The 26,549-nt window shown below is 38.8% G+C and overlaps 2 protein-coding genes and 1 long non-coding RNA gene across 5 annotated transcripts in view; 1 reads left to right on the plus strand and 2 right to left on the minus strand.

The window, feature by feature from the left end:
* bnc2 (basonuclin zinc finger protein 2) overlaps positions 1-1,602 on the minus strand; it is a 179,452-nt gene extending 177,850 nt beyond the window's left edge. Inside the window, exon 1 of the mRNA XM_074629311.1 lies at positions 888-1,602. Within this exon, the coding sequence (XP_074485412.1) occupies positions 888-890 (3 nt within the window). The 5' untranslated portion in view covers positions 891-1,602. The remainder of the gene's footprint in view (positions 1-887) is intronic.
* Positions 1,603-14,534: 12,932 nt separating this feature from the next.
* Positions 14,535-26,549, plus strand: part of cntln (centlein, centrosomal protein) — a 110,388-nt gene continuing 98,373 nt past the window's right edge. Inside the window, exons 1-4 of one of the 3 annotated variants that reach the window (XM_074629344.1) lie at positions 14,535-14,642; positions 16,631-16,719; positions 20,985-21,073; positions 23,604-23,688. In XM_074629344.1, coding sequence (XP_074485445.1) covers positions 16,639-16,719; positions 20,985-21,073; positions 23,604-23,688 — 255 coding nt within the window. In that variant the 5' untranslated portion in view covers positions 14,535-14,642; positions 16,631-16,638. Of the gene's footprint in view, positions 14,771-16,630; positions 16,720-20,984; positions 21,074-23,603; positions 23,689-26,549 lie in introns of all 3 variants that reach the window. The other 2 variants (XM_074629343.1, XM_074629345.1) reach the window with 2 other exon arrangements.
* Positions 21,080-23,673, minus strand: LOC141764287 (uncharacterized). Its single transcript, XR_012593246.1, has 3 exons — positions 23,533-23,673; positions 22,209-22,997; positions 21,080-21,768 (listed from the first exon to the last, which is right to left on the minus strand). It is a non-coding gene; the product is annotated as an uncharacterized LOC141764287 (long non-coding RNA).

The following is a 26,549-nucleotide window of genomic DNA, read 5'->3' on the forward strand; positions in this document are numbered from 1 at the left end:
GGCTTTGTTTTTGTATGAGACCCACTCCTGATGAAGACTTACACAAACACACCAAATATCAACTGAAACAAGACAGTGAATATTTCAAGAAATCAATAACAACGTTGCAGAAAAAATAGCAAGAAGGAATTCTGCAGAAAGGTGAAGCAGGATTTTCAGCTGAGGGATTTTAGGCCAGAAAAAAAAAATAACCTGAGAAATGTTGCTGCCAGCTATGAAATGAAGTCTGCTCACATTTATTTAAGTGAACACACACAGCACATTTTTTATCAGCCCTGTTTCTATGTGTTGTGCTATCACTAAATTGTATTGAATTATAGCATCCAGTGTTTGTAAGCGTTTGTAAATGTGAAGGCCCAAATCTACAGGTAGCATAAATATCATGTAGACAATTAAAGAATTCTTTACTCTGTATAAATGGAGTTAACCACTTGTTCCTTAACATCACGTTTAAGTTTTGAATTCGTCTTTGGGGAGCAGAGAGCACTTTCGAGGCCTGACGAAAACTATAAAACTATATTAAGTGAAGTCATATTTTGTTAATACTTGGGTTATGTCACATCTTCTAGATCTCATTTCTGATTATGGCTTTAATATGCTCACAATAATTAGGCTACTATTGATTTTGTAAGACAAAGAGAAAGGAAAGACACAACAAGCAAATTATTTTTCTTCTAAATGCAGGCAGATAAACAAATCCAGGGGATGTGAAACCAAAAACAAAGTGTGAGAAACAAAGTGTTCATAAAGAAACGTTACATCTGATGATGAGTGCAGATGACAGACCAGCAACAGAAGTTTGTAAAAGAAAAAAGTTACCAATCCCCCTTATTTATTCTAGTGGTATGTTTCATCTTAATACCTTAAGTAATAAAAGTCATATTCACCATTGCTGCATGTTGTATCTGACAGACCTCAGGACTGCTGGCACTTTTCAAAACTTGGCGTCCTAGAAAAAAGTCTGATTTCGCCCTCAAGTGGGGAACTTTCTCCTCTTCAATGCTGCACGCTGTCTGTGTCGGTGTTCCTTTTCACAAATCGACGTTTATGACAGTTTTTTTTAAGTATACAACACGAGGAAAACAGTCACTTTTTTTCTTCTTTTATCCCGAGAATCACTGCGTCCGAGCTTCTTCTTCACTGAGGGGGAAAAAAACGCGCGTCAAGACGAATTGGAAAACGCGCCGGTGAAGTTTCAGAGAGGAGAGGAACGCACCACGACACTCAGTCACCTCTTCTTCTTTAAGACTGAAGAAGTCAAACTAGACAGTAGGGGATCGCTGACAACCAGAAGCTGTGTTGTAACTGCTTGTCCTACCTTGAGAAAAACGCAAAAAAAAGAGAAAAAACGCCTTCCTTTACACTCCCCCGATGGTTTCCTTCTGCAGAGTCAGCGCAGTGCGCCGAGGAGAGCAGCGGTCGGTCGGTCGGTCCGGGCTGGAGAGAAGAGACGAGGAGCTGGCTGCTGCTGCTGCTGCTGCTGCTGCTGTGAATCCACACCACTGTTTTAACACGCAGCGTGTGTGTGTGACTGTAACCCGAGTGATTGTGGCTCCACACAGTTTTTCTGTGATTTACAAGGTTGTGTCAGGAGGAAGAAAGAGTCACATCTTTGTTTGTGCGACTGAAAAATGTGCCCAAAAAGAAATCGGCACAAAAAAGAGACGCGCATTTACTGTACAAGCAGCGTGGAAAAAGCAATCTCTGTGTGTGTGTGTGTATTTAGTTCACATATATTGTATAGTCAAAATAATAATAAACAATATCACCTGTGAGAGAAAAATCTATCCATAATCATCCTTTATAAACGATTCTTTTCTAACACAAACATTTCTTAACATTAATATGATCATTCGTAGAGCTGGATGTATGTTTGATTCTGAAAGCATTATTTCCTCTCTGTAGGCAGAAGTTCTTGTAATATTCTCGTGGATGACATCTTCAGTGTTGACTTTATCTAATTAAATAACAAAATGTTTTGAGAATTTCCTGCCATCTTTTGAAACGCTGCATAAACTTTTTTCTTTTATAAAGAAGTTGCATTTCTTTAAAGCAAACTTTCACTTTTTTCTCACTTTCTCTGCCCTCGCGGGTGCAGTGGACGCACGCACGCCTCATGCTTGCGCGCGCACGTGTTTTTAGGCAAGTTGGAAATGGTTCGCCTAGTGTGTGTGTGTGTGTGTGCTGCAGGGATGTGACACTGATTTCCTAAGAGTCGTGTCCCAAGTATCCATCATCTCGTTAAAGTTTCATTGTGCGCTTGTTTTTTATGAGGATTTTGCTCAACATTTGACTGAGACATCTCGAGAGTGAAGTGCTGAAGGAGTATGTGTGTGTGTGTGTGTGAGAGAGAGAGAGAGAGTGACAGCCTGGCTCCTCCACTGGGCTGAGAGAGGCAGCAGGATTCCCAGTCAAGCGTCTGGAAGCCCCACTTGCATGTTTGGTCAAGGGGTAAATAATAGATCAGGGATTAGGCTTGTGTAGAATTCATTCCAGGGTAACAAGCTACTGAGGTCCCAGGATATGCATATTCATTCCTTGGCCAAGGCCGTGGGAGAGCGAGGACCATATGCCTGTTTGTCAGATGGCTCACATTGCTAATTAAATGAGATATTACATACTTATGTGAGCAACAACAAAAAAAGCCTTTAAAGAAAGAAAAAAAAGGTATTTAAGTGCTTTGATGAAGTGTTTTCTATTCAGCAGGGTTGATTAACCGTATGGACACCACCAGAGGGGCTGTGGATGAGTAATGTGACATAAACTGCACATCAAAGCAAAACATGACCTTTTTTTTTTTTTTCTTTGCTGTTGCTAAACTATCAGATGAGAAATCTCTGAACACAAGATGTGAGATAGTATAGTTATGCTAGTGGGTGTGTGTGAAGCTATAATGTATTTTCCGGCTTGCAGCTATTTCTTTAGTTTCATAATTGGTGGGGAAATTGTGCTTCTGTATTGCTGGGTGGGCTGAATGAGCAGGGTCATTCGTCCCGTTCGCTTGTTGTTGTTGTTGAAGCAAAAAGTTAATTTAATAAAATCAAGGTATAGATTTAAGCTCAGGTAGCTACAACCCCAAAATTACACATTTACACTAGTTTGCAACAGCAAATACATGTAGAGAGAAACTTTTAAATCAACATTTTGAATGAACTTATTCTAAGTCACAAATTGTTAAAACAAAACATATCTGACAAATGTTAACTGACAAAGTGTGTCATTAGTTTTTCCTACATCATCCACTCTTCCAATACAATATCTGCTCAGAGCAACTGCAGCATCATTTATGTGGTTATGTTTAGGTATTTTGTTAAGGTATATTTGGTTATAGTTAGGGAAAGATCTGGGTTGTGATTGAACAAAAGACAACACAAAGTTGAAGCAGGAGACACATTTACTTTCTTAACATTTAACCGAAATCCTGATCTTTACCTAATTTGAACCGAAATTATTATGTTGTCTAACCGTAACCACACCCAGGATGCAAACCCTGATCTCTGATCGATCCAACCCAGTCCATGGTGGATTTTATGCCCACTATAAACCACGGCCACCTCCATATGACTTGCTTGCGGTTGAGAAATGTAGCATTTCCTAACAAAATACACAAAACAAAAAAGAAAACTTTGCCGTTGAACATAATCCAGGCAGCAAAACATATTTTCCGTAATTTCTGTGAGAGAGGGCCCATTGCGTAACTGCACTAACATGCCTGCAGTGACCCATTTAACCCTGTACAGGTCTAACATGCTGACGTGCATTTTGCTTCTGACATCAGAGGCACATTTAGAGACTACAGTTCTGGATTATGGCACACACAAAAAAATCGAATTTAACAATTGTCCAATAAAACTAATCATTGCTTTCAACTTTTAAATGAAATGGAGCATGGCACTAATGGAGACTACTAGAGACAATCATTTGGCAATATTTCAGCCTGTTCTCATTCCCAGGGCGTCAAATACCGACGCTTTGTCACGGCTGTTGGCATTCGATACCGCCGCACAAGGCACCCTTTAGTGCTGGTATGAGACGCACCGGGCGTTCCATTAACTACAATGTAAACCCATCTGCGGCAAACAGTAAACGCTCAGGGAAAGTGCTGTGGTGATGTAGTTTAAAGAGCAAAAGAGGCACACAGGGCGGGCAGGAGGGGTGGTGGATGGGTCCAACAAACACAAGGTTTTCATCCAGGAGACCGCTGTTTGTGTCCCGTGCGTAAAGTTTCCCTTTCATGTTACAATCAGCTGTTCGTTCGTGTCCTGTGTTCACAATGTCAAGTCACATTTTCACTGTAGAAACATAGTAATTTTCAGAACAACCATGTTGTTTTTACCTAAGCAAGTGGTTTTGTTTAATTTACAACGTTAAGCATGTGTTTACTGCGACCAAAAAGTGACGCCAAGGGGTCTGACAAAACGTCAGTATGTGACAAGTTTGGATGAGAACGTGTTGGATATTTGATTATTACCTCCAGGAGGTTAGGTTTTCGGTTTGGTTTGGTTGTCTGTTTGTCAGCAGGATTACAGAAAAACTACTTGCCTGATTTTCATGAAACTTGGTGGAAGGGTGTAGCCAAGGAAGTAGTCATTACATTTTTGAGCACATCTGAATCATGGGGCAAATACAGCCTTTATTTTTCACTTACGGAAATGACCTTGGCGGAGGTCTGCACTCTCCGAGTGCCCCTCTAGTCACAGATATATCCATGTCAGTGTACTGTATATGTAACCCAATAAATAAGTAACAAGAAATTGCAGTACAAACATGCCAAATCGATACCAGCCTTAGAAAATATACAGTATCAGATGGCCTCTACTGTGTACCAGCCTGGCATTTCACTGACATTAAACATATGCTGTACAAGTAACCAGTAAAGGCAGCTTGATAGGAAAGGAGAGTACATGTTTATTTGTCCCTGTGACAGGATCCCACTGTTCACTAATTATCCAGCGGGACCACTGATAATGAGCTATTGAACCTGCTACTGAAGTGTTCCACCTCCTGAGAATGCCATCAGCTGCTGCACCGCACCCGCGGATCTATCAAATCCACAGAGGTCCTCATGTTCATTAAGTTTTAGTCACTACCAGAGCATAGACCGGTCCAGAAAGGTCAGTTTAACCATCCCTAAGAACCGATGAGACTTGTCAGAGGACTGGCTCATACTCTAAGCCAACCCGATCTCACGGGAAGGCGTATAGATAGCACATCATTACAAGGACATTCCGCGTGTTATGTGGATGCATTTTTAGGCTTTTTGCGTGTCATTTGTATTGCGCTTTTCGCGTGTATTTGTACGCTGCTTTTTGCATGTCATTTGTACACAAAACAACAAAACTACGGTAACGTCTACGGTTAGGTTGAGGCAAAACGACCACTTAGTTAGGTTTAGGAAAAACATCATGGTAGGGCTTAAAATAAGTGCATATTGCATAAACTAAGTAAAATATGTACGGGAGAAGCGTAACAGTACGGGAGACGTGTCACAATTGTCACTCAAAAACACGTGACAAACGCCAACTAACGTTAGTTACAAAACAAAATCCTTTCCTATCCATTTGAGGTCAATGCCTAACCATATCCATCTTGCGTGAGTTTTGCAATTTGCGTGTCACCTTCTAGACACGACCAAACAAAACACGGTCTCCTGGTTAAACATTGTGTGTTTGTTGGACCCATCCATCTCCCATCTGCCAGCCATAAGCGGTCTTTCTTGCTTTTTATTCTACGTCACTAACTCTGAGCGTGGCATATTTATGCGGATGCGTTAACATTGCAGTCAGTACAGACCACATGGCGTACAAATGACACACCAAAGGCAAGAAAGGCGTTCTTATTGCACGCTAAATGCCTTGAGCATTATCATGTCATTCATACGCCTTTTCGTGCGAACGGGCTCTCTAAGTTGTCTTCACAAACTAGTAGACGGTTGATGGCTTTAAGGGAGTTTCTTTATTACTTGTACGAGTGATGTGACATTTCTGATGCCACATAAATGTCAAACTTAAGGTATTTTCTCTTAGATAAGTTACATGCTACCATCATGTCAAGTCAAGTTTATTTGCCTCAAATAGGGCCTCATACAACACCCTCTATTCTTCAACCATCAATTTGGATAAGCAAAATTCAGGTATCAGATATTTGATAATAAAAGTAGAAGATTTACTGAGCAACACTAAAGTATAACTCTACTAGGACACAGAAACAGTTCTCCTAACTCATAGAGGAGGAAGCACACGTGTTGGAAATGAGACCAATACTTTTCTCATCTGAAAGTTGTTTTCTGACTGGACAACATTTACTCAGGGCGATCAATGTCCCATGTCCTTGGTCTCCTCTCTCCTACACAAGGGAAATATGAACTTAAATACAACCTCACCACCTTAATTTACCCTTTCACCAAGTAAAGGACAAGCTCTCTAGTAAAGGAGCCCAAGGGAAATAGCCTGACTCCTTGTTCCCACACATCCTGAGGGGGCTAACCGGGGTTGGGATGGCACGCTAGTTGGGTGAGCCGTGAGCGAGCGTGGCCCTGAGGTTCATGGCACTGTGGATACACACAAACACACACACACACATGCACATATACGCTGCTGGGTCTTGTGTGGATCAATTCCTCCTTTATGAGGGCTCTTGTCTGCTGAGGATAGGACGAGAAGGTCATCAGATGGGAGTCAAACAGAGGTCCACGCCATCTCATCGGGGCTAGGGTTAGGACATGAACGAGGGGGCTTGTGCACACAGCATGTGGCGGGGGGGCTTATGCAAGGTCAGCGACATCACATGCATACAGGAATGCACATGATGGCAAAGACAGAGTGTAAGGTTTGTGATGAGGAGAGGTTTTGAGCTAGAATTGTCTGATTTAGGTGCACAGATATTGTATGTCTAAAGGCTGGAAAGAGGGAAGAGAAGTGGTAATCAATGGTTTCTCTGTCCTGGGGTTTTGTAAGGCAGTCCAAGGTCTCACAGGATCCAGCATGAGGATGGCTCATGCTTGAGGTCAAGAGTGGCTGATAATTTTCCCACTGACTCCAGCGAGAGATATAATATCCCTCCTCCGGGCATCACTTGAGTAGAAAATGTGTACAAACAAGCTTCAAAATGTCAGCAATTCAACACGAATTTAGTGGGAAATTTCATAGATTTGTCATGGCCAATTTCAATTTCATAACAGCCCATTGTCTAATCTCATTCAACAAGAAAACACTCAACAAATAGAGCCATCAGCCGTGCCACAAAGTGTTCAAAGACTTATTGTAACTCACATGTTGGAGCCTGTCTCATTTCCATGCAGTGGGGGTGATGTTCCACTAAACACTGCAGGTTTGACATCCCAACTGGCATTTGTACAATCAATGTTCCTTTTAAAGCAGGGGGACTCGTGGCTCTTTAGTATCTATTGTCATCTCCCGCCGTTCTCAGGTTCTTTCCTCCCTCAGCATCAAAGCGAGGACACATTAATGCAGACGATATCCCCACTTACCTGAGGCGGCAGGCGGAGACTGTGCTTTCACAATTCTCCATGGAGTGTCATGTTTTTCCCCGGGATGTGCCTCTCTTCCTTCCTCTGTCAGCTTCGGCACACCAGGGCTTGTCATTTGGTTCTTGAATTTTTCATGCAGGTGCATTTGCATGATCACAGTTGTGTGTGTGACTTCTTTGCCCCCTTGGTAGATTAAATGCTGCCTAGCACATGAACTTCCCTGTGACTCCGCTGAGGCAGAACAAAAGTGAGACATGCATGCTTATTGGGATTGTCAATGCAAGAGCTGTCTTGTTTCAAGGGGTGGCTGCTCACATTTTCAGGAAACAGTCATGCAATTAGTCACGAGAGGCCCACAAAGACAACTTCAAACTAGGGTCGGTTTACATTTGCTACTGTATTGTTTACATCTTCAGCTATATGTCTGAGTCAGTCATATTCTGTGGCATCCAGTAAAGAAGTTATACCATGCTGTGCTATTTTAGTGACAACATATATGCCATTTGGTTGGGTAGGACACATCATGTCAGCAAAACAGCAAAACAATCTGTTTAATCCAGCTGTACACAGTATTATAAATGATATTCATTGTGTCAAGAAAAGTTTTTCAATCGGATGAGCGAGTTTCATCACTTGACCGTCTCTCTCCAAACACTCCACAGATCATAACAGCGACTTATGATGAAAATATCCTTTGAGCTATGATTTATGTCAATAGATTTTCAGAAATCTCAAATCTTAAATGAGTCAACACGTTTTCACCCCACCTCGTCATTCTGCCACTTGACGTCACTTTAGCTTTAAGCAACAAAACCACTTAGTTAGGTTTAGGAAAAAAAAACAGTGGTGTAGTGGTCGTTGATGAGATGGGTGTACTACTAGGTAGAGATGGGTAGGTTACAGAGGAGGAAGTACCTCTAGTTCCTTTATATTCCAATGGCTTTTTGGCTGATAGGTGGTTATACTGTAAACTGCCAGAAAAAGAGATGGGTATACTCTGTATACCCTCCACTACACCACTGGAAAAAAACTGCAAGGTTGATCTTAAATTTACTACGTTTGTTAAGTGAAAATGAAACTGAACGTTGTGAACACAGGACTCGAATGAACAGCTGATTGTAACGTGAAAGTGAAACTTAACAAACCGACGCAAACAGCGGTCTCCTAGATGAAAGCCTTGTGTTTGTTGGGCCCATCCACCTCCACTCCCGCTCTTTTTGTGTCTTTTCGCTCTTTAAACTACGTCACCACAGTCACTCCAGGCGCACTTTCTCTGAGCGTTTACTGTTGCTTTTGATGGCTTTACATTGTAGTTAACAGAAAGCCTGGTGCCTCTCATACCGCAGCCATGTGTGATGGTATCAAACGCCAACAGCCGTGACAAAGCATCGGTATTTGATGCCCTGGGAATGAAAACGGGCTGAATGAGTGTGAAACCACAATTCCCATGACTGCTAGGAGACAAGCTAATGATCGAGTCTTCAATTAAAGATTCTTCATTCATTCATGCTTCATTTTCTTTACAGAGACAGCCTCTACGGTATAGGTTAATTAAATGTGTTTTGGATGTTCTCAACATGTATTATTCTTATTGTGACAGTGGTGCTTTATACAGCAACTGTGGGCTTCTTACAGTAATATCAGCAAATTAAGACATTCACACTCTGCATGTCTTTCCATAAATCTCTTAACTGTGTGTTTTTGAAGAAAGTTGAGCCAGATGTCATTACTGCTGCAACATATTAAGCTCTATCCATTATGATAACTTACATTTGAATTATGTAAGGAACATTTCAGGAACTTGAAGAAGCTTATGGTGTGAGTGTTTGATCTCAATGACACGTATCTACAGTATGCATTGTTTGCCCACATAGTGTAATCTGGCCCCAAGAAGCTGTTTTAATGGACAAAGAGACAAAATAGATGTAAAGACAGAACAAAAATCACTATCCCATATACATTTTGTAAAAAGTGCTTAAACGATAAATTGATTTGTAACCTGTTTGATACATCCAATAAAAGCATTTAGATGAAAGAAGTGAAATCAAATAATGACAGAGGTTGAAGTGAGTGTGTGAAAACGCAGGAAACACGTCACTGGCGATATGAAAGAGTGCTTGGTGGAGATCTGCCTTTTATGTAGCTAAAATGCTCTAAGATCTGGATTAATCTGTCATTAGTGGGACAGACAACAAACACTTTAAAGAGGGAGATACAGTTTGCTTCAGAAGCAGGGAAGAGCAGCAGCAGGCTCTGTCAAAACATGGTTGAACATGCCTGTGTGTTGAACATGTAAGCAACTGGAAGTGTCTGGGGCCAAATTATACGCATTTGATGATGAAAGAGGGGATAGTTAAAAAAATTATCCCTTTGAGTTAGCAGCTTCCTTGGAGAGAATTGTGTTAATGTGACTTTCTATGGACCGCATATGATCTGCCTCTTAATTAATCCGTTTCCTGGTTTCTTATAAGATCATTTGTGAATGACCTTTGACCTGAAGATTGAGGTGCAACTGCAGGAACCAGATTCAAAGCCCTGTTGCAGGTGTATGATGGTCATTTTTCATGACAAGGGAGAGAAAGAGAGAGGGAGGCTTATTCATAGATACCATGTGTCAGTTTGTGCATTTGAACAAGAAACAGGCAGATGTTGCGCATTATGTACCAGTCTACTGCCTCTAAAATTGTTCCACAAATGAGGATCTTAATGAGAGGCAGTGTTCGTGGGTCAAGGAACAGCCTAATCATGCTAAGTCAATTGCATCTTTTCTCTTTCTGTGCGTGTGTGTTCGTGTGTGTGTGTGTGTGTGTGTGTGTGTGTGTGTGTGTGTGTGTGTGTGTGTGTGTGTGTGTGTGTGTGTGTGAAGCAGGGAGCAGATGAACCAACATTTGTCTGACTGAAGACGAGTGCCAGTCCTCATATTTCTTCATTTTCCTCTCTCTCACCCTGCGCTCCAAATCTGGCTGGACACTTAAGTACATTAGCCACACAATATGGAGTTGTCTTGTCTCTCACCAGCAAAACAGATGTCAAACACGCATCCAGCTCTCAAAGCTCCCACTCAGAGATTCAAAATGTATCGTGCATTATGCCTTCGACCTTACAACGGATCATTAAAAACATATAAAGCCAGGCAAATATCAACAGGGGTGAGGTATAAGTGTCTATAAAAAGAAAAACAGCATTTTAAACATAAACTGACATATAGAAAGATCAATACCATATCTCCATGTCATTTCTCTTTGCTGTCACTCGTGTGGCTGTTGAGCTTTGATATAACAGCAGGGATTTATAGGCTTGTAAAACAGCACTTGCCGACTCAGGGGAACCCTCATTCTATGTAGTGCGTGTGTGTGTGTGTTTATGTGTTTGTGTGTGTGTGTGTGTGTGTGTGTGTGTGTGTGTGTGTAATAGGACAAAACACACAACACCTCTCCCTACCATTGATATGTTGCCATTTTCTATTAACGTTACTGTAATTTTGACAGATTGGGCTGTTACAATATCAGATTTTCACTACACGATTATCGTGGCCAAAATGATTCACAATAACAATATTATCGTGATATCTATAGAAAATTAGAAAAAAAAATTATATCAGTCAAATTCATCTTTAACTTGTTTTTTTGTGCGTTTTGTCTCTTTTTTGGCAAATAAATTACACTCAAAATATGAGTGTAGGGAGGTGGAGAGAGAGTTTGTAACCATAACTGTACAAAAACATGATTTAAGAGGTGCTGGATTATTTACATGATATTATCATGTGTATTATTAACATTATATCAATATTTAATTTTTAAAATATCATGGTTGTCGTCATACTGGTATTTCGTGACACCCCTAATTTTGATGTTTCTTTTGTGACATTTTATTATTATACCTTTTAGGCTCTGTATAAATAAAATGTATACATTATAAACATAGTCTTCTTCTTAAAAAGTAGTGCTTGTCAAAGCCCATAAGACTGCTCAACATTTTAAAGCCCTTATAAATTTAATCTATTAGGTGATTTAAATGTTTTTATCAATTTTATTTTAACATTTTATTTGCTTTAAAGATATACGTGCAATTATTAATTGAAATCAGATTTTATGACAAACAATAAATCAAAACGTCACAGTATTATTTTTAAACTTGTGTACAGAATAACAGTACAGATTTTAATGTAGACTTTATCCAGTATTTGGATTGTGCCCTCTTATGTTTGGAGAGGACTTGGTGTCCATTGGCCTTTTTCACAAAAATAATTTTGACTTGTCATAATGCACATTAATAATGATGGTTTGTTCTTACAAAGTGTCCCAGTACGCCAGCATGACAGTGTGACACCATGTCCAATAGCCTGACACCAGAGCAGTTAAATGTATTCCACCATCATCATGTGCTTTTCCGACTGTTACAAGTCAAAATGTATTTTATAAAAAACTGTAAAATCATCCAAATTTGTTTGATACTTCATCAATTTGATATGTTCTAATACACTCCAAAAGCATTTATGTAAAGGTGGATAAAGATCCTAAATAACTTGTTAACATGAGCTGCCCTTCACTGGAAAGTTTGGAGAGGCCTAAAAGAGAAAACAAATGAATCATTGCACATACTGTAGCATATTCTTCATCCACAGATGATTCAGAATTCTTTCACATATCAGTTTTTAAAAAATAAATAATTTAGAGCCATTAGATTTGACCCATGGTGGTCTTGCTCAGAGTCTTGGTCAGCTAAAATGTGCTTCTGATGAGAGCCCAGTGGGAGGCATGGGCTGATTGAAGAAGTCACCACCAGGGCGATTTTAGTTCTCTGGACCTTATAAAAATCAAATCAAATCACGTTTATTTGTCACATACACACTACACAGTGCAGTGAAATTTCTTTGTGCCCAGCTCCAGAAAGCAACTAACAAATAGTTAAAAAATAGAATAAATACTATAGAATAAAGTAAACTATTTTACAAAAAAAGGAAACAGTAACACAATATATTAGTATGTTTCAGAGAATTGAAGTGAAACAATGAAACAGAATGGGTTTCAGAAAATTCAAACAATATAACCGGTACATATAACAGGCTATTATTATATATTATATACTGTATATGCAATGAATAGCAAGGATTGATGCAGTTCTTTTCTCACAAAAAGTGCAATAAACAAGAGCAATACCTGAATCAATGCAATATGTGCAATATAAAAAAAAAAAAAGCCTATTTTTATAGTATCCAACCTCACTGCTCCCATATATATATATATATATACATACATATATACTGTGTATATATGCTTCTATATATATCTCACTGCCTCTTCAGATATATATATGTTCTTAATATGCCTTTGTCTTGCCTTTAGTATTTACTTTTATTTATTGTCTATAACTTACTTTTTTTTAATGGAGCTTCCCAGCAAAAAGTATTTCACACGATTGTACTTGTATAACCGGTGTGACAATAAACATCTTAAATCTTGAATCTCAAAGTTCTTGGTAATCAGTTACTGGAGAGGTGTTTAATTACTCTGATCACCGGACGTAGACTGTGGTATAAGCCTGCCATTGGCTGCGCAGCATTCATCCCCTTCCGCTATCTGCGCTATCTATTTTGCAAAGGCATCGTCGCTCCATCAGCGCCGCCCAAGACGATGTGATTGGTTTAAAGAAATACAAACAAGCCCGAGTTTTTTTTTCAGTTCAGTTCAGTTTGATTATGGGTGCAGTTAGCTAGACCTTTCTTTAGCGCTGGCACAGTACTGTGGAGATAGGTCTGGCTATGCCAGTCTAAATTACATCAAACCATGCATGCACACAATTTACATTATTTGTTTATGGTCAACAAATGTTTTTAGTAAATACAGTATTGTTATAATAGGCTGCAAATTTAGCCCAATCATTTAGCCAATTGTACGCTTACCAGTAATCATATATATATTCAAATATTATATTAAGATAAGATAAGATAAGATATTCCGTTATTAGTCCTGCAGTGGGGAAATGTGCAGTGTACAGCAGCAAAGGGGATAGTGCAAAAAACAAGATGCATCTGCAAACACAGTAAAAACAAAAGAGCTAAACAAAGTGTAACAAAATTTGAATCATTTAAATAGAAGGAAGTATAAAAATAGGAGCAGTATATATACAGTATTGACAATAAACAGACTATTAACAAAATTGCACAAGTGGAAAATGATATTGCACAGTGAGAATGAATGAATGAATGAATGAATGAATGAATGGATGAATGAATGAATGAATGAATGAATGAATGAATGAATGAATGAATGAATGAATGAATGAATGGATGAATGAATGAATGAATGAATTGATGAATGAAAGAAATTCCACCTGAAAATATCAGGTTATTGTCAGTTTTTTGGTGTGTAAGTGGTCTACTGGCATATTAAGTGTAAGGTTAGGTTTATGGTAAATATTTGTCTATCCAAAGAGTCCCCATTTAATTGGCTAATCATGTATTGTTTTGTACATACTTGTATTGTCCTTAGTGTAAAAAAACATAGATGGATAGATAGATAGATAGATAGATAGATAGATAGATAGATAGATAGATAGATAGATAGATAGATAGATAGATAGATAGATGATAGTAACTTTATTGATCCCGAGGGAAATTCAAGTTTCCAGCATCCCAGTTCCATAGTGCAAAACATGTTAGTAAAAAGGCAGTAAAAAAGTTAGTAGTGCAAAGTACAAAGTACAAAAAAATATACCAGATACAAAAATACAAGGAGATGAAGAAAACTGTTAAAACTGAATATAGTGCAGGGTAACAACTGTGATACAGGACTAAAAAAGTGAATATAGTGCAGAAGAGACTGTTAAAAATGAGTATAGTGCAGGGTAACTCCAGTAGCTTCGTCTATGAGAGTGCACTGTGGTAGGGTGTATAAAAAGTTTGAATCAAAGTGTCACTATTTTACCTTAATTAGTCTATATACAAAATCTAACTATGCTGAGGGCCACTTGAAACAACCATAAAAGGACCGCTGGTGGTAGCCCGGACCAGACTTTGGGAAACCACTGCGTTCTCACTCTGCCGTACGTCAACTGTAGCCGTCGTAAAAATGACGTGATCACGGTGTGACGCGAGGGACAGAAACTGAAAACAGCGGGCTTGTTTGAAGCGTTCCGGTAGTTATTGACAACGGTGAGATTCCCTGGTTGTTATGGTTTTAGTAGAAACGACTACAAACTAGGTAACGTTACTCTTAATGGATCATTAAACTGTCGCTGAAGCAGGCGGGGACGTTGTCAACGACAGACACGAAACAGAAAGTATGAATGTTTTGTTTACTAAAGTGTCTAATGTGAGCTAAGATAGCTGCTACAGTAGCATTATGTTGTTTTAGTGAAGTGCTGTGAAGCTTCTGCTTCTGTGTTGATAACCTGCTTAGTAACAGGTTAGAGACAAACTGTGTACACTTCTTCTTAAAGAGCGTCCTATGTCATCCTGCGAGTCTATGAGACAACTAACGTTTGCTAATGTCAGATGAAAAGTACAAATGCCCTCTCGATATTGCTTTCAAAAAGATAAACTCGTTTCCAAATCAACAGTGTCATCGCTGATTAAACACTACCGTGCTTTACAGGCAGACAACATGCCATATCTGTATAATCTTTATAACCACTGCCACACGTTTTCAAAGTGTCCAAACTGATCCCAGTTGTTATTTTTTCTTCCCTTTCAGTCCCAAAACATCAAACCATGCATGCACACAATTTATATTATTTGTTTATGGTCAACAAATATTTGTAGTAAATATTGTTATAATAGGCTGCTAATTTAGCCCAATCATTTAACCAATTGTATGCTTACCAGTAATCATATATATATTCAAATGTTATATTAAGTGTAAGGTTATGGTAAATTATTTTTTATCCAAAGAGTTGTCATTTAATTGGCTAATCATGTATTGTTTTGTACATATTTGTATTGTCCTTAGTGTAAAAAAACAGGGCAGGGCTCTAGACTGCGACCAAAATCATCGCATATGCGACCTTTTTTTGGGAGTGTGCGAGTACAATTTTAACCTAGTCGCATTGTGCGAGTGCATGATCATTACTATTTTGGTAACAAGGTAAGAGCGTTGGATATTGCAGATGAAAGCAGTGCTTTTTGTTCCTCACTGGTGCAGCCTGTCTCTCCCCTCCTGCACTCTCCTCTGTTCTGTGTAAACCTTCGATGATGAAAATGACTGCACGCTAGCAGGGCCGGTCCTAACTTTTGGGGGCCCTATGCAAAATCTTGTTTTTCGACCAAATGCAATTTTTTTTTCACAGAAAATAAAATATATAATAGAAAGGGAAATATGATTATACATATTATATTTAAATAATCACAATTAATAATTTTGTTTTTATGCAAATAACCACTACAGATGGCAATAACAAACTACAGTTAATGGGGAAAAAAAGTGAATTTCAGACCCTGCTCACGCGCATCACACACTGCAGGGCGACAAAGTTTCGCTGTTCCCCAAAATGAAGCGGTCGCTGATTATTTAAAAAAAACAAATGAGGAGAGAAAGGAGGAAGCTGGTGGTGAGGGAGAGTCTAACAGAGGTGCCGACTCAGACACCACCGATGATGAATGTGCAACAGGCACGGAGAGACTGGCTGACAGACAGGTGAAGAAAAAGAAGTACCATTTTCAGCCACAATGGCTAACACAGTACCCGTGGTTACGGTACGAGGGATACTATGCTGTGTGTTTATTGTAGGCAATGTGGGTCGTCCGTTGCAGGAAACTCTAAACTTGTTAGTTAAAATATTTTGCAAATATCAAGTTTCAAGGCATTGTCAATGTTTCACTGGGGTATGTAAATTAAGACAACTATTTATTAGCATGCAAGGTCATTGATTAATACCATGCTGTACCCCAAAAGAAGGGTGCGACCAAATCATGTGCTTGTGCTACCAACTGAGAAAGTTGGTAGCACCAGTGCTACCAGTGGAAAAGTTAGTCTAGAGCCCTGTAGGTTGTGTGAAAAGTTTGAGTTTTGTGTCATCGGCCATTAAATACTAACAGGCTTACAGGCAGATAATGTGCCATATATGTATAATCTTTATAACCACTCCCACAAGTTTTCAAAGTGTCCAAACTGATCCCAGTTGTTATTTTTTCTTCCCTTTCAGTCCCCAAAATGTCCTCCAACGACGAACCTCGCATCCTGGTTTTGGAGGAGCAAGTGAAGAGTTTATCAGATGAGTTAATGCAATGCCAGGTATGTATGTATGTATGTATGTGTGTTCAAAGGGATGTACACACACTGCTGGATTGTGGTATCTGCTATCTGAAAGGATGTATTATATTATAGAAGCCCCCCCCCCCACCACAAATGTTTATAGCTTGCCTCCTTATAACCTAATAACACGATAAAAATGGAATTGCTCTAAAATAGTGACATTTATTGAGTGAACTGTTCAATCAGCAAATGTCCAGTCATTTTGACAATCGTTCATTCAATGTGAATACTAGTTTCTCATTTGTCTCATATTTGAGCTTTTCATGAGTCCAGTGAAGCAATGAGTGAAATAAGTTGCTCTTACCAGTGTAAACAATATATATTCTTGATCATATATTTCCATGGTCTGACTACATGTACTCCTACAGTTTGCAGTACACACTGTGTGCAAAGATTTTTTGCGTTTTCACTTTTATTTGTCAATTCTATCAGACAATTGGCTACCCACTTCACCTCCACTAATTTGACCTCATAAGGCATGGGCTAATGGTTATAATCTTGCCTCATAAGGCATGGACTAGTGGTTATTATTTTGAGGTTTATGACTTGCAGTTGACAGTTGAAATTGAAAAGTTTATCTATTATCAGGGATTTAGTTATTGATTAGTTGATTTTAACTAAATCGCATGAAGCATATTTTAAATACTTAGTAGTCACTGCTGTTTAGCTGCAAAAGTCTGTAAATGACCTGACCATACTTTATTGAATGTTCAGCAATGACAGTAAATAATGTGCATCAAATATCTGCTTCCAAAGTACATTTGAATAAATTGGCCCCCACATTTCTCTTTGTATTCAAATAAATACAAACACTTAGACACAGAAATTTCTCATGAGCAGATTTGAGAACCTTTCATCTTCACTTTGTGAGTCAGTGATTGAGGGAGGATGTCCTTGCATATTCACCACCAGGTGGTGCCTAATAACATGAGTGAACTTAACCCAGCATTTCTCACTTTGCATATTCACAGTACCTTGCTTTACAGGTAGGCAGACAGACAGCTGTGGGGTTCAGCAGATGATGTGTTACATTTCAGTTTTTATTAGACTACATATACTGTATATATATATATATATATATATATATATATATATATACCACCTTACACATGGGGCAGGGACATTTGTTGTGGTGAGGTCTGGCTATAACCACATGTGTGCCTGTTACCTTATTTATCCTGTGTATAAAGTTTGACTTTTGAAGCTAACTCTTTAGAGTTTACTCAGAAAAAGAAGTTTGACGACACCTTCATACCTTCAGACACAAGGCATCCTTACACACAGGTGCAAATGCATAGATGCACCTGTACAATTCAATAAACCAAAAAACTCAACATTCATTTGCTTCCAGTTCACTATGGATTGTCTATGTTGTAATGCAATTATGTAGTTACTCTGTACACACAACATCTATTGCACGTCTGTCCTTTCTGGAAGGGGGATCCCTCCTCAGTTGCCCTTCCTGAGGTTTCTTCCATTTTCTGCCCTGTTAAAAGTTTTTTTTTATTTTGTTAAGTTTTTCCTCTTCTGATGCGAGGGTCGTAATCTGTACAGCATACAACACCCTCTGTCCTTTATAGTACATAGAGTGTTGTATGCTGTACAGATTGTAAAGCCCCCCCCCTGAGGAAAATTTGTTATTTGTGATAATGGGCTATAGAAATTTAATTTACTTGATTCTACTATACTGAGTATGAATAATTGACAGATAAAATGCTTTAGATACAATAAAAAAAAAAAACCACCTATAACAGTCCCATGTATATTTTGAGCCCTTTTAATTTTTAGAATTAGAATTTATGAAACAATTTGTTGGAAACCATATGTATGATTTGTTTTTCTTGTTAAATGTTTTCTAAGGTGTTTCCAGTGTAAGTACTTCCAGGGCAAGTGAAGTATTTGTATAATTAGGGGTGTTTGCTCACCTAACAACCCACAAAAAGCACAACTGCTGTGCATCACTTATTTATTAATAGCACCAAATAGGTCTTTGTCCTACACATATTTTGACAAGCAAATAAGAGCACCTTTACCAGTGCTCGAAATTAAGGATGTCCCGTTGTCCCAGGGACGATAAAATTAGCGCCTGAGACACACACAAGATAGAGTGTCTGGGACAATTTTGGGACAGTAGAGAAACTTATCATTACATATTAAATGATTTTATTCGTCATGGTTTTTACAAACTCTTGAGAATGAAGCCACGCTCATATTTAAACTGATTTTTACAAACGGCTTCGCAATTTAAAATAAAATGGAAAGATTATTGATGCTATTTAAAATTTTATGTGAGATGTGTTCAAAGTGTGTGTATGTAAATTTACATCGCTGTATACCAGTGTATACCAGTGTATAACAGGTTTGCATTTTTGCAGTTTGAAGTGATGCATTTATCGATCAAACTGTTAGAAATAAACAAGAAACAGTAAATCAACTAATAATTATTTTTATTCAGATCTAAGTGCAGGGACTAGCAGAACTTCCATGGCAGACCAGAATGAGTCAATGAAGGGATGCGAATTAACTTGCATAGTTTATAATACATAGTTTATAATAAAACTATATTTATTATGTAGAATGAAAAAAAAAACACTGAAATTTGCGACATTGGTTGTCAAGTCTGGGACAATTGAAAGTAGAATTCAGGACAGTTGCAGGACGCTGAGGAAAAAAGTTAATTTCGAGCACTGACCTTTACACTGTAACATCCGTGTTAAAATGTTCCCTTCAGTTTAAAGCACCACATTATAGTACTACTAGTTTACCAGTGATGTTCACTTCAGACAGTTCCTGCTGCATGACATGGATCATGAACATGGAAGCCATCCTTGGTGGTCTCCTCTGGAGTCGAACATCAGTGATTCTGTCTATCTAATAGGAACCTTTAGTTGTGCAGTGTACAATTTAAATAGTGGCATTTGAATTCTACTGATGTCTTAAGTCTCTGGCAAGATGTACTTGAGGACAGCCATTAACTACAAAGAGTCTCATCTGTCGGCCAGCAAATGTTCCTACTAGACCATGCTAATTTTATTAATATGTGGCTGAATTCCAGATGCTGATCTTTGGTATATTTAGCCCATGGTGTCTCAATGTCTAGATTCAGAATGAATAATTCAGCCATCATCAAACACACATTCAATGCATCTTTAAGCACACATATGGCAAAAGGAGAGATCTTGATGAGGGTCCTGACTGAACACTTGTCTGTGGAACGGCTAATGGCAGCCAACGGCCAGGCAGAGAGAGACCACCTATCTCAAGTCAACCACACTGCTTAATTTCATCGTTAGCTGCATTGCAGGGCTGATTTGATGAGATCTCTATCCTCTTTCACCCTGCTCCCACTCTGTATACACACACACATACACATACACTTACGCACAGATGCATACAGAGACAGAGATCTACAGTCCTTCCACTTATGTGTTCAGCTCATGGTCTTATCAAGGTCTGCTTCTGCCATTTTAGTAAATAATTGATTAGACACTTTTGAAAAGGGGGTTAAAATTCATGTACTAATTGGAGACCAGTAGATTCCAGTGGGAGGGATGACTTTTATCTTATGATGATGTGAACATAATTTATCAGATAATTTTATATTAAGTCGATTTGGTATAATTCTGTCTTTTAATGTCAGAAAATGTAGTTTTCAGATGTCCCTCATTAAATGTAATGTAGCTTAAAAATGTTTGAAAGAAAAAAAAAACAGCGAGACAATTTGAATTGGAAATGTGTCAGGGGCTGGCTGGGTTTTTCTACTTGAAGACGACTCTCTCTGTCATCAGTTTTGAGTTTCTTTGGGGCTAGTTACTTTGGAGCTGGAGTGGAAAACATATCCGGAGCGCAATTGATTAATAAGGAAAATGCAAGCTCGACTGCTGTGTTTTGATTTGGATCCCAACTCTCCCCAGTCATAAATAGTGCATAATGACAAGTGTCAATGCCGGCTCCCTTTGAGTCGAAGGTCACATCTCAGTGATGAGAATTCCTGCTAAGAGAGGATCATGATTAGAGAGGGCAGGCCAGATCAAAAACTATTTTGTACAAGATATTTAAATTATTGATTGCCTACCCCTTCTGTCGTATGCTAATGTCATTGAGCATCCTATTTATTTTATTTTTTTAAGTGAGAAACACAGAGATGTACTTGCCTCATTGCATTTTGAGACAAATTTATCAAAAGCTATTTATCTCAATTAAGAATAACAGCTGTTGTCTCACTGAATCCTTTATTTTCACAGGCAGACAAGGAGTTTGTGTGGTCCCTATGGAAACGCCTGCAAGTGGCAAATCCAGACCTGACCCAGGCTGTCAGTTTGGTGGTTGAGCGGTGAGTAGATTCATCTTTCAAATTGCTACCTGAGAGGCTCAATAGCTGAGAATTCCTTTATCTCACAAGTGAAGAGAAATATGTGTGAAAGTCGTTCAATGGGGTGTTTAAGGCACCTCGGCCATTCTGCTGGGGTTACGACGGAATCTGGTGCAGATGCTGATTTAAGCCTTCTTATCCCCGGTCTAGCAGTTCAACCATGGAAACCCTTTTAATGAAAACACTCCTCCTCCGCCGCACCCATTCTGGACAGTTGAAACACTCCTGCCAAATACTTGTCTTTATCGGATAAATTGTGAGATTGAACATGACCTCTTTTGCAGGGTGGCTAAGCTGCACCAAACACAGTGGCATGGGAACTTTCAGAGAAGAGCAGAGGCTCAGGCCTTTTCACAGCTGATGCACAGTTGGATAAATTAAATATGTTCCACCTTATTAGGAAAAAAATATTTGACTTTATCACTGCAGTTTGAACATCGGTTGTTTTTTTCCACTTATATATGTTGAAATGTGTGAGACCTATTTAATAGAGTGCTACAGGGATGACATGTTTTTGAAAGGCCAACCCGGAAGTTAGAATCGCACGGTTTCCCTTTACAAAATGCCAATAGGATTTTTCCATTGTGTTTTAGATTATTGCAGAAAATAAGCTCTGTGGCAAACACATGTTTATGATACATGTTTTGTAAAATAATCTCCAGAAATGATTAGATTCATCATATACATACAGGTACATACATGAAATTTGACCTCTCCATTTTACCCTTCATAAGCATTTAGGAGCAGTGAGCTGCCGTAAAGCACCCGGGGAGCTACTTGGGGCTCAGTGTCTCGCTCAAGGACACTTCGACATGCAAACAGTTGGAGCCGGGGATCGAACCGCCAACCTTGTGGGACCTTTTGAAGCATATATACGCCAGAAGTAAAAAGCTAACGTTAGGCTATAAACCAACTACACCATGGTCGAATGAGCGCGAGTATACACAACGAGGCTGTTTTGTGGTCTCATTTAGCCACTTGTTAGCAACCGCCTTTTTTAAGACATATTAAAGCTTCAAAATTCACGAGTGGGTCATTTATTGATGTATTTTATATCGTAGAATAAAACGTTAAAATCTCTTAAGCTTGTTTTAACCACAGATCTTATTTCAGGCATCTAACTAAAAACTGGGAACTGGAAGTGCTAAAATGCAAAGTCATTTCCGTGTTTTAGGACTCATTCCTGTAGCACTCTATACTTGGACTAGTTTTACTGACTTTTTCCCTTTGAGGATACCTTAGAATGATATTTTCTCTATCATGGTTGCATATCATGTACATCTTGAGGTCTGTCAGTTGTTAGTAGACCCTTAATAGGGGTAAAACACAGTGCAGCAGTGTGCAGAGAGTTCCTCAGTACCTGTGCCTCTCATTCCTTCTCCACACCCTCTTCAGTTCCTTTATAGCCCCATAGGAAACCCATCAAAGTATGTTGGTCCGCTGAGACTCGAGGGGGAACATGCACCCAGAGAGTGCATGTGTATTGTATCACCTGACGCGCAGGAGGATATTGACATGGTAATTGTGTCGACTCCAGTCAAGCGCTGGTGCCCACTGGGATCCGCCATCCAGCCTCCCCTCCCCTTCCTGTGTGGATCTTGTAGAGTGATTGGTTGGTTGCTCAGGACATGGTGAACACAGCCCAATGTACAAGGAGATGTAGCTGGGCCAGCCTGCGTTCCAGCTCCTCCAGGGACACCAGATACTTATTTCAGTGTCTGCCAGGGGAGAGGGCTGATCAGAAGAGGCGAAGAGACGAGAGAAAAGGCCTCGCAGATGGGAGGTGTAGAAGGAGCAAGTGATGAGTGGAGGGAATGGGTGGCCCCTGGTGGCCTAAAGCAGTTGAAACAAACAGGTCCCCACTTGATGCCTTGTTTTTGTCTCCCTAAAAGTTCATTATGATAAAAGAGGTGTTAGTGGGCCAGAGAGAAAAGTTCAGAGTTAAGTGCAGCAGCAGGATAGCAACAGTAGCTCACGTCTCATAACTGATTTACCTTCACATCGATAATACTTTTCTTAAAGAGTTGCATTCATAATTATTATATGAAAAGAATCAAAATAACATTATCTTGTTTATTTGCCTTCTTTAAGTACAGCAGGTGCACAAAGAATTAGAACTTCATAGTAGGAAATTGACATTTCATAAGACTTAGTGCAGGATTTACACTCAGAGTGGTAAAGTATTACAATACCCACGTTATATAGTACTATCAAGGCATACTGTATGACATCAGACCAATCAAACTAACTGAATTACTGTATATACAGATTTCTGCAATTTCTGCTTGTCTTTGTCTCTCTACCTACTGTCATTCACTGTGATTTAAAGATATAAAACAATACAGTAAATCATTTTTTTAAAGGGGATATTGGTATTTTTTGTAGGCATGATATACTTTGCATTGTCCAATTCTTCTAACCCTTTAGCCTCAAGTCTTGTAGATGACTGTGGACACACATTTATTTGCTTTTCTTTTTCTCTTTCTTCTAGTGAGAAGCACAAAGCTGAGATCAAGGACAGGAAAGTGTTGGAGATCCTCCAGTCCAAAGACTACAAGATACAGGAGCTGGAACAGGTACAGTACAGTTTGATCTAACAGGCTGTAACTTTCTGTGTTCAGTGAAATGTCTTGTTATGGAGAGGAAGAGTTCAGCCAGGTCTGAAATATTTACTAGACAAAGGCTACTAGTTGTAAGCAGCAGGATGTTTCAGAAAAACAGGTACAAATCTCTAATCAGATTTCGGCCTGAACGATTTTGAAAGAATATCTAATTGCGATTATATTGACTGATATTGCAATTGTGATATGATTTGCGATATTATAGGGAATGATCATTTTTACATCATTATTCTCATTATCATTGACAAACGTATTAAAATGATTATGGTGTGACCAAACAGATGTTTTCTTAAGTCTGTAGAATATGATGTGTAGGCCAGGACATCTCTGCAGCACGACAATATTTAATTTAAAACGGTATTTTGACACACATTTCGGCTTTACCAAATATTGTGCCTCCTGCGATTTGAAAATTGTAGTAGGCTATATTGCGATTTCAATATTTTTTTTTATTAATTGTGCAGCCCTAATCAGATTATATTCATAAATCTTCTTTTTACAAAAGGTATCACTGTGTTTAACATTCTTTTATAAACTCACCATATTTACAAATCTACAAATCTACTGTCGGACAATTATCGGCTCCATTGCAGCAACTGAAGGTTAAATGTCCTCCTCAACACCTTGGCCAGAAGTCCAGAAGGAGGGTATTACTCATTCATTTCTCCCAGCCACAGAGTCTTAGCTACAGACTCCAGACTGAACTACTGAACTTCTAGTTATAAGATTGCCTATCTGGCATTTTAATTACAAGGACTTGTTTTGTGTCTTTTATTGGTTTATGTCTTTCACTGAAGCTTTTTTATTTAGTGAGGATTTTTAATTTTGCATGATCCGCTTTTGCCTTTTTTGTCTTTATTATCTATGTGTTTATTCTTAGCTTGCTTTATACATGTATTATTTAAGCATTAGCTCGGACGACAACCCCCTTAGCTCAACATACCACGGCCTGCAGTGAGCTATTGCTTTTATAAAACAGTCATCAAATATATCAACATGAAAGTTATAGACACATTCCAATTTAAATATTTGTTATTAATAAATAATAATGTTCACATTAAAATAGGCCCTCATGCCTGCACATACGGAGGCGATTGCAATGGAACGTACTCTCTTTCTTTTTTCATCACAGGCTAGCGTTTTATTGATTTAATTATTTTGGCTTTTTATTTACATTATTTGTATGTTGCATTTATTATATGCACATTTATTTTACAACCACTGAAAAGCTGCCCAGCATCAGTAGGATGACTTTGATAACTTGTTTGTATTAGGCTTGCCTTTTTTTTTGCTTGGAGATGTGTTACTTGGCGTGGTGAGGATGCTGCTCCACTTTCTCCAGTCCCCAAGTTTCGTTCAGTGGCTGGTATATTTCTGCTGCGTTCCTACTTGCTTCCATATTCTGGGCAACATTGTGGAACCTCCTCTTTACGCAGCGCTTCATGTCTTTCAGCAGGTGGATTTTTTTCTGGAGATGGACACTGCTCAATCCACTCCTCCGTAGAAGTTTGTTTCCATTTTGTAGCAGGTTTAAACAAGCTAACTTTTTTTACTTTATATCTGTAACATGTTCCGTGTTGGCGGAAATTATCCCCCCATGACCCTGTTGCTAAGCAACCATGACAACACATTAGTTTAACGTTTTTTTCTCAGATGTGGAATGATAATGAAAGAGCAAAGGAATGAAATGTCATAGCAGTGGTATGTGGTTATTTCATCACAGCTCTGAACCAATCAGATTGCTTGATTTGAGCTACCCGTTTTGTAAAAGAAAATAACCAACAGCATTTGTGTGTTTATTTAACTAAACACCTTAAACTCTTTCTCTCTCTTGCCTCCTTTATTTTGTGCCACCCCTTTGAGTAATATCTCTTGATGGTATGATGGCTGACGATAATGACATCACTAATGTAATTTACTCCAAATCATCATCCCTTCACTGAAGCATCTGTCAGTCTCCTTCATTAGCGTCCCTCATCCAGAATCGTGTTCATTCCTAATGAGACTGGCTGTAATGGAGTCATCAGCTTGCTGGTGTTTTTCTTCATCACCCTCCTCAGCCATCTTCACTCTGATACCACTCAATACAGCTATAGTTTTAACCTTCAGGAGCACAATATCTGTGATTACGTCAAACTTTATTTCAGTGTAATAATTGGGACTTAGTTTTTCAGTCCAGTAAAACAGTGCAATCAGCCAACGTGCACTGTTTTCTCACAGGATTCACATAATGGCTTTCCTTCAGTGCTGCGGTGTACACAGTAAGGACCGATTCAATACAAAAATACAAACAAGAAGTGCAAAGACAGTCAAGTACAAGTGGTATTATGTTGAGTGCAGTGAATGAAAAGTGCCGTCATACATGTAAAGATGTGCCTCGTATCATTAAAAACAGTAGAAGGTTCTAATTGATAACAATGTACATAAAAATGATAAAAGCATTAGTACCCATGGCAGCCAACTGGCAAGCAAATCTCTCAAACTTTATTTGTAGCCTCTGGATAGAACGGCATCGACGATGCTTCAAAAGCCAAGAGAATAGGCTGCTACGAGAGAACAAACTCACTGTACATAATTATTTATAAGATAAGAACATAAGATCAAGTGTGAGGCACTCAGTAATGAATATATTAGAATGGAAATATTTCTACTGTAACTATTGTGTTTTAGTTGCATAAATTTCACTGTTTATGCACCAAGTTTTAAATCATTATAGGAATAATATGCAAGGCCCGAAAGTAAAAGTGTCCATTTATTATGTCTCTATGAGAAAGGCTTATTATTACACATTATGCACAGGAAAATACATTTTGTTG

Source organism: Sebastes fasciatus, chromosome 3 (genome assembly GCF_043250625.1).
Source record: "Sebastes fasciatus isolate fSebFas1 chromosome 3, fSebFas1.pri, whole genome shotgun sequence".
NCBI classification, from domain to species: Eukaryota; Metazoa; Chordata; class Actinopteri; order Perciformes; family Sebastidae; genus Sebastes; species Sebastes fasciatus.